The following is a 9220-nucleotide window of genomic DNA, read 5'->3' as shown; positions in this document are numbered from 1 at the left end:
CTTCAGATACTGGTTAGAAGAAATAAAAAAAGTAACAGAATAAAGACGGAGCAGCTGGTTTAGTAAACTCGTCTTGCATGCACCATCCTTAAACGTATTGACCACTGTGGTTTCTGTGTGGAGGCAAATATACAAATATTAGAAATGGGTTTAATTAAAATTACAGTTCAAAGAATACGCGTTTATGCTCACAATCTACAAGTGCATTGATTAAAAACAATAGAAAAAGTAAACAGTCAAGCAAATAATAAAATACATATTAATTACGACCTATCAAGTAAATTACAAATATTACACATATCTCTGTCTATTAGGACACTAGTAATTTGCAGTTTTAAAGTCTAGCTCACCCAAATATTTTTAATTCCTCCATTCTAAGATGGCCGAAGTAGAAACCGAGAGCCGGGGCAGATACTTCCTTACTGTCCTTCGTCTGTTTCTTTAATGTCGGTTCACAGGTCGTTGTGAAGTGTCGCGAGATCGCGGCTGTGTCCCTGTGTCGGCCCCCGTAGGCTCCCGTGCGGTAGCTGTTTGTGGCCTGCGCACAGAGAGGGATGAGCGGGCGCCATCGCGGGGGCGGAGGAGGTGGAGGACACTGAAGCCCACCCAGCCCAACCAACAGAGTGCGGGAGCGGGGGGACCTCGCGAGGCAGGAGTGGAAAGCCAGGGCCGGCAGGTGCCCCCGAGGCCAGGGACAATCCCTCCCCGCTCCCCCCGCATTGAGGGGGTTGGGAGCTCCCGACATGTCAAACCTCAGCAAGAGCACGGGCCGGAAGGACACCAAGATGCGGATCCGGGCCTTCCCGGTGAGTGTAGGATGAGGTGTCAGAGACGGGCCTGTCATCGTGTTGTCATAAACCCTTTATTAGAAAAGAATACTTGTCTGGTCGTTAATACTTTATGTGCCCCTTTCCCACGCTCCAAACTACCTATTGGAAGGCACTGTCCTTTCCCAACCCCTTCCTCCCAAGCAGGGATCCTGATCACCCCCCTCTCGTTCTGTTGTTGATCTGAATCTGACAGTTGCTCCTCTGTCAGTTTCCCTCAGCCTCGGGGGCTTCATTCAAACCCATGGCTGGCTTCTGGCCAGACTTCCGCCTATCAGTGTTGTTAGTACGGCTCCTACCGACAAAGAGCTTGACAGATCAGCCACCTGTAGAGCGTTTCTGGCAGGAAGTGAGGATAACACTTTCCTGACTCTGTCAGACCCCGACACCCTCTGTGAACAGCTCTCTAATAGAGCGCATAGGAGCTGAAAGGGTTGAAGGGGGTGGTGCATCACCCCAAAAATAACAGTGTTGGAGTCCGAAGGTGAATAAACAATAAAGGTGCCATTAAATTATATTATATTTATGTGACAATCATGCTGGTTTGAAAGGAAAGGTTGTAGTATGTCACTTGTTTTGAAACAACGTAACAAGATTTAAAAACCTATAAAATAACTGTACAGATATTTAAAAATATATCAATAGTAAGCACAAGATAAGCACTTTTTTTTGTAATTCCGATGTGTGATTGAAAGAAAGAATTTCATTAGATCAAACCAAGACAATTTACTTGGTAATGTGCTAATGACAAATATTTGCTTAAACTTGATTTTAGCACATTAACGTTTACACTTATTATAGTTTTTATCAGTCAAATATGTCGGTACAAATTAAGTGGCCATTTCAATGGAGTGTGTGCTGTCTGTACAGGACAATACTACTACACCATGCTTAGGTAATATATTTGTAACAGTGTGCTCCAAAATGTACCACCAGCTACAACTACACACCCTTACCTCTCTCCTGCTGAATGGCATCGCATATTTTCTGCACTTTGTGTGACCCTTGGATTTTTCACAATTCCTGTGAGTTCAGTGATGCAACACTGATAGCACCCCTACTCAGAAAATTGTTCCAGCAACACTGATAGGCAGTGTATAGACAAGCAACAGGCAAGCTGCTATTAATGGGGTATCTGAGATACAACAGTGTATGTATTAGGCTTACTTAGGCGCAATCACACAAGTTGTGAGTGCCCAAGCTCTTCACCGTTTGTAGTTGTTCCAAGGAAGCAGGTTGGACACACTCATTACGTGGTGCGCTCCGTAGAATCACAGACCTGCCTCAGTACCAGGCCCAACTCCTATCACAGTTCTGCAAAAAAACAAAAACAAAGCTACAACGTTTTTACACATACTTTCTCATTCAGACACGTCAGATATTCAGACCTTACAACCCAGTGCTCTCTGTAGGCACTGTCAAACAGGCAAGGTATATGCCAAACTCATCAAATCATCCCATGCAGAGTCCAACAGATACTTAGATAGGAGAGCCCGGTTCAGCAGCTCATCAAGTGTTAGGGATATATGAGGATCACCGGTCCAAGTGCATTTAAAAAAAAAAAAAAAATGTACGGGAACTGTGATCCTGAGTCCTTTTGGAGGCGAGTTCAAAGGATTGGATAAAAATAACAAAATACTCTGTAACTATTTTGTTGGTCTCTCACACTCGAGTTACTGTATGTAAAATAACACATGTTAAATGAAACATAATTGCATGTTAAACTAATCCGTGAGAGATTCACTGTTTTACGTTGTTAAACCTCTATAGATTAATGCAGTCACTGCAGATACTTGTGTGTAACCAGGGAGCCACATGACTGAATTCTGGTTGATGCAGTGGAAAATATTGACTTGTGTGTTTTTTAACGTTGCAAGATCCCAGCCTTTGACAAAAAGCATCCTAAATGTGTACATCATTATTTATATTTATACTTGCAATACGTACAGTACAAGGTAGGCTGCTACAAGGTGCACAAAAAGATATAGGCTTGAAATGAAAAAAAGTGCTTCCAAAATATAGATCTGAGTAATGTGTAGACTGTACCTAGTACAATTTTTTTTTTTATTGGTCTATTAAAAGCACGCACTCCACAGCTCCTTAAGTCACCTTACAGTACCTCCCCAAAAGAATACTTTTCAAGTGACCTCATCAATTAAAGCCAATACCGACTTCCAAGCAGCCTTTACATTTGCAGATTAACGAAATGCGCACTTTGGCATTTCTTTTAGGCAGCACACACACTGACAAGAAGGCCTCTTTCTCGTTCATCTGTCTTATCTTTTCCTCAGCTTTACGGTACAAGAGATTCTCTCCCCTGTACTTCAGCTGAGGCATCTCACATGTCGGAATTAACTGTTCATGGATGGTTGTCTTCTAACATAAAACAGGTCAACTGTTTTTTTTTTTTTCAAATTAAAGAAGCATGGACATATCGCGCCCTCGGACTCTGAGGACCAGTATCCCTGGTATCTTGTGCCAAATACGCAGTCAGTACCTGGATTCCAGCATCCTTCTTGGAGGGCTCCTGTGGGTTGTTGGGTCCCTGCAGGCCTCTATATCCAGGGCCATTGGAATTATAAAGGAACTACTGACTAAAAGGAGCCACTAGCCTAGCTTTTTGGTTCAGTCATTGAAGGCAAATGGTAAACGTACTATGTGTGCATGCTTTACAAAATAACAAACTAAGGTATGGAAAAGTTTGGTGATTTTTTTTTTTCTCCTATACATCATAATACTTTTCATTACGGTGGGTTGTCGTCTTTTACTAAACATAGCATACATTTCTTTTACAGTTGTGTGATCTAGTTCTGCCTATGAAATATGTATTGTTGACACAAGGCCCCTGATTGCCTCATTGAGATCACCTTTGAATTATTGGTTAACGTACTTGATGACCACTGATCGCTTTAAAGTGGTATGTGTTACACAACCGTACCTGTATAATTATTTGAGAGACAATATAAAGTCCTTGAACTGTCTATATTTCATAAAAATCTGATAGTCTCAGACGTATGTTAAAGTGACGTTATTCTTCGTACAAAATAATACGGTAACCATGATTCTTTATACAGAGTAATTGATACCAGCCAACATGTGTTTTGCTAATAATCACTTTCTAATGACTCAGATATACAAATCTGCATCAGCCACTCTGCTCAGTAATTCGATTTTCCAGTTCAAGATGTTTCACTTTAGAATACAAATAGAACTATCTTGAGTGACTTGCTCCAATAACTTTATCCCCCTTAATAAGGGTATCTTGCTCTTCAAAATTATACACACTGATCCGACCGCTACAGTTAACCGAATTACATCCTGATACAACTACTACAGTTAACTTGAATTGAACATTCATATGCAACAATAAAACTACATTTCTAGGAAATAGTCACAGTTCAAGGTCTCCCCGATAATCAGCTATATCTTGTTTTTGTTTACATGAAGCTTTACCACTAGAAGGTAACCAGTGACCTCAGAGTTTAGCGCTTGATATTGTTTCTTTTACCTATATAATTTAATGTACATTCATTATGATTACGACTCATCACATTTTGCAAACATCCATGTCAAGGACGTAAATCCTCTCACTAATTCTAAAAAGGAAACCTTTCAACTGTCATCACATTTGACACTCAGTTTTGAAGTTAATGGGTTAGACATTCCTTTTTTTGACTAATTGACCATGTGAACTGAACCAGACTGTGGAAGATATTATTAGACCTTGGGGTGGATTTGCCTGTAGTTCATTTATTACACCCGCTCCATATTGATCTCGCCTCCAGAGTACGGCTGAATGCCCAGGGAGACATGACTGCAGAATTCTCCCTCAAACGCGGGGTTCGACAGGGATGTATTATGGCCCGTTGGTCTTTTCTATCTATATTAATGATATGTGTTCTGTGTTAATTGAGGCCTCAGTAGACGTTCCCACAGTTGAGCAATCTGGATTTGACGACAAAGTATGGAAAGTCACTCATCATGACGTGTGGGCCCTGTAAGCGTAATATGGCGAGGCTTAATTAAGGGGCACTGTATGAAGAGCGTTAATGGTTTTAGTTACCTAGGAGTCAGTTTTAACTCCTAAGGGTCTATGGTCACCCAAGGTGCGTCAAGCTTGTCTTAAACTTAGTAGAGCGACTGGCTCATTGTTTAGTCTACTGGGGAGAGGGGAGAAGGAGAAGGTTTCGATTCTCCCTTGTAAATATCTGTAATGCCCAGTGTGTTCCTGCCTCTTCGTATGGAGCAGCGGTTTGCGGCTTTTGTAATATTCAACCCCTCCAAAGTGAGGAATCTCAAATATGCCATAGGTTATTTCAGGTCCTCCCTACAAGTTCTAGTTTCATTATGTATTCTCTATTGAATCATTATTGATGTGGATAAGAGTTTGGTCAAATCCAGCAGCGTCCTTGTGTAAAGATATAATAATTACATACTACCTCAGTTTGGATCAGGGGTGATCTATTCCCTGGATCAAAATCATATTCAGAACTTTTAGTTTGCAGGGCATGGAGAATTTTGTAACATCTCAGTCGCTCATTAGGAGTGACAAGCTGATAGTGAAGCGCCGCTATCTTGAGTAATGTGCAGACAATAGACTGAAGACGTTATTAAGCAAAGTGTCTGTTTCATAATATTTCAAATACTTCGAGACTTGTGAGCCAGAGCTGTATATATTGTTACCACTGTCAAAACGGAAGTGGTCTCTCTTGTTCCGATCCAGAGCATGCACTGTCTGGAGGTTGTTGTGCTTTCAGGGCTAAAGTAGCCTGTTTGGTGATTCTGCCACACCATGCCCATGCGATAACCGGGGGGAGCAGTCTTTATTGGATTTTATGTTTTTTTGCAGATTCTTTTCCCCTCAGTTTAGAACTTTTTCTTAAACCGCTCTTGAAAAAGCTGGGGCACCGTAGGTGTAAAGATTCGCTATTTCATTTACAAACGCTGTGTGATGAGATATGTTTGAGAGTCAGCTCTTACCTCCATGTGGCTGTTAGAACTAGAAAGTCTATGGAAGGGTAGGTTGGAGTGAGAAAGGTTTTGAGACAGAACATATGTACTTTTGATTTTGTTTTATATTTTTAATGATTAAATATTATCCTTTATGCTTTCAATAGGCACCTCCTATAAGCTGCCTGTCTGACTTAATTTTATTTGGCAGCTATACAAGTTAGATGGGAGAGGCTATTAAAGCTGTGTAGTCACAGCCTCTGTTATATTTTATGATTACAGCGTTTGTAGTTTGCAACTCCTAATTTTGTTCATGGTTTGACCGTATTGGTCTGTTGATGGGTTTTATTGCGTATGATGTAGAATGTTCTGAGCCTTGAGTGTATATGGCTGACAGACTGTCCTAATATAGAGTGTTAAAGGGAAAGGCAGATGTGATGAAGTTTATCAGGTGTATTGCGATTGTGTTCACAGGACCTTGTTTGTTTTATGTAGTTCTTGTTTTTCTTCTCATATTTATTTGCACTCATTCGGTTGCACTTTGAGATTTTTTTTTATCCCTTTTGTGATTTTAAGGGATGCATGTCTTTTTATATATATTAATGTATTTGTATTGGATGAATAAATGGATTAGATGCTGCATTTATTAATATCACTGTTTTATCTTTGTTTTTGTATTATGCTTGTATTCTGTTATGATTTTTATCTAAAATCGAATGAAGTTCATAATAAAATGAAAGGACTTATTGCTGTATAACTGAATATGTATCTTGAACGGAGAACTTGGCTTTCCTCCTGATATTCTTAGATTTAATTATACTTTAATATGTACTAACGAGGTACTTGTCAACATTTATGACGTCTTCAGAAATGTCAAAACGCAGACTGTATCTCATAATCCACTTAATGATGGATCTGAGTTTTGTTGCCTTGAGGATTGAATTGCAGGCTGTAAGTGAAGTTTTAAAAGGTTTGATATCTTAAAACCATCAAAATTAATGTTTCATAATCATTTCAATTCGCCTGAGCTGCGCAGTCATTCAGTACTTAAATATTGCATTTGTTCTTTTTGTGAAGTTGACAGTTCTGGTATGTGGTGTCCAAGTCCTCTTGTAGATTAATTATGGTGAGATTGTACATGCAGTGAGTTAATGATCATCAAGTAATTTTGAGCAGAAAGCTTCTGTGGTGCATCTGGAGTTCACATTCAGGCTTTTGAACTCATTTGGAAATAAACATTGTAGCTATGCTTATTTATTGTGAACATTGTCTGTGTGCTTACATTTGCTAAAACTTACAAATCGTATAGCACCCAAAGTTTAACGCAGGGCTTGGCCAATAGATATAATTCTGGAGAAAGCATGTGAAATGAGTGAAGTAGGAGGAAACATCTAAACACGGCAAACAAGTTTTGTTGCTAAGGCAAAACTCACACAGTGACTTGTGGAAAGCATAGCTAGTGTTAAAATAAAAACTGATTTGTTAGCATCTTGTTTGAATTCTGGCTGTTGGTCAGCCTACACTACTACAAGTTAGACTGATATAATGAATTTCAAATTCTCCACTGAGATACACATTTTTAATGAGGGGTATTTCGTCCTAATTGGTGCTTGTGTTCAAAGCCACCCAGAATTAAAATCTAATTGCTTTTTGAATTTTGAGATTAATTATTTTGTTTTGCTGTTTTTGAGACAATCTTATTCCAAGGGTTTCGGTACTACATTAACACGCACTTCTTCACAGTGCTTCAAGAGAAAGCCCAAGTTCATTAAAATTGAACAACTGCTGGATTGTACTTTCTGTATAAAATGTTGACGTGATTTCTGTCCTTCAGGAAGCATAATGCTTTTAGAAATATATAAAGGCCCAAAAATTGATGGGCCTTTAGAGACCAAAACGGGCAGCCACACATGTTGCCCCAGAGCAGTCCACGGTTTCTAACATCAGCCTCCAACCCACAGTACTAACGTGGCAGCCACCTCCTTCTTCATCTTCTGTAATCAGAAAGATTCTCCACTTTCTGTCCCTCTCTTATCAGAAAACTGTTTTCCAAGCTGAGGTTTTCTCTTGGTTAGTGTTGTAAAGTGCCCATTTTGGATGGTCGCCCCCCACTTTTTGCTGCTTGATGTGGTCGTTTTTTTTTAAATCTGAAAGTGTACTGGGACCTGTCAGCCATATCCCAGTGCCAGTGCTCATTCCCTTAAACTATAACTGTGAATTGCTAAACCCAATTGGCAAGCACTTTACCTTCCTTGTAAACCCCTACTAAATGTTACCAGTGGTACCCCGGGCAGGGATGGTAAAGGGGTCACCGGGGCTGCAACACACATTGTGCCAGTCTGAGTGACCAGAGTATGACTCTGCCCACGCCATATGCAGGCAGCCCCCCCACTACCCATAACATGAGTCAGTCACCCCTAAGCAGGTCTATGAAATTCCTGTAGCCCAACGCCCAGTACATATTGTTTGGGGTCAAGGACTACAAGTTTTCATGTTTATTTTGTCCTTGGGACAAAAAGGCCCCAACCCCCTGCAGCACAAACCCTTTGTCTGCCAGTTTTCAGTACTACATTATGGAGCAGAGAAAGAAATTGTCTGCAGTTGAGGTAATAAAATGCAAAGCCTCTATTATTACGGTGAGTGCTCTAAATACATGTTTTAAGCTCGGACTGCAGTACTGACAGTGGTTCTAGTAGAAAAAATGTGTACACACACACATGTGCAAAGTTTAACAATATGAGACTACATGTAATGCTCCCAGAACACACTCCGATTGCATGCAAATATTTGCAGAAGCTTAAAAGCAAGATTGATGATTCTTTGTTTTCAAAATAAAATGCTCACAAAAAATGCAAGTAGGAAAATGTTTTGCTAAACTACTGGAAAATGTTAGACACCCTTTCTTTGAAGCATCATTCAGTGAAAAGTTTTGGTGCATGCTAGTATTTCCCAAAAATATTCATAACAGAAAATCAGTGAAACCAGTCTCAACATGATTATGAGAAATATGAAAGACAACAAGCACTGGCAAAGCCCATTGGTCTGACATTGGCGGTCCGTCTTTGGTTTGACATGGCTTTTGTAAAACTTCCTTGGTGTGGGAGTTGCTTGACCCTCACCGTTGTAACAAACATTGTCAAAAAGCAAGAATATTTTTTTGGTCTCAAAAAGCATACATTACCTCAGACGTTTGTGACACCGAACAAAACTACTTTGTGTGCTGATATGCACTTTGTGAAAGAGCAGATTGCTATCGCTCACAGTGAAGCCAGCTGATAGAGAACACTATTTTTTAAATAAAAGCAAAAATGATATAATTAACACTAGGCCCAATTAGGGGACCAATTATTAGTCGCAAAAATGCACCCATGGTAAATGTCCTTGCGTTAGTGCAGATTTACATATTTAATGAATTCAAAAGAATATACAGCAGTAGACTGGGA

The 9220-nt window shown here is 40.0% G+C and overlaps 1 protein-coding gene across 1 annotated transcript in view; it reads left to right on the top strand.

Annotated features, from left to right (window-relative positions):
• The first annotated feature begins 496 nt into the window (after window positions 1–496).
• CUL3 (cullin 3) overlaps window positions 497–9220 on the top strand; it is a 335007-nt gene continuing 326283 nt past the window's right edge. Inside the window, exon 1 of the mRNA XM_069213488.1 lies at window positions 497–806. Coding sequence (XP_069069589.1) covers window positions 744–806 — 63 coding nt within the window. The 5' untranslated portion in view covers window positions 497–743. The remainder of the gene's footprint in view (window positions 807–9220) is intronic.

Source organism: Pleurodeles waltl, chromosome 11 (genome assembly GCF_031143425.1).
Source record: "Pleurodeles waltl isolate 20211129_DDA chromosome 11, aPleWal1.hap1.20221129, whole genome shotgun sequence".
Lineage (NCBI taxonomy): Eukaryota > Metazoa > Chordata > Amphibia > Caudata > Salamandridae > Pleurodeles > Pleurodeles waltl.
This window is presented reverse-complemented; position numbering and strand designations above follow the sequence as displayed.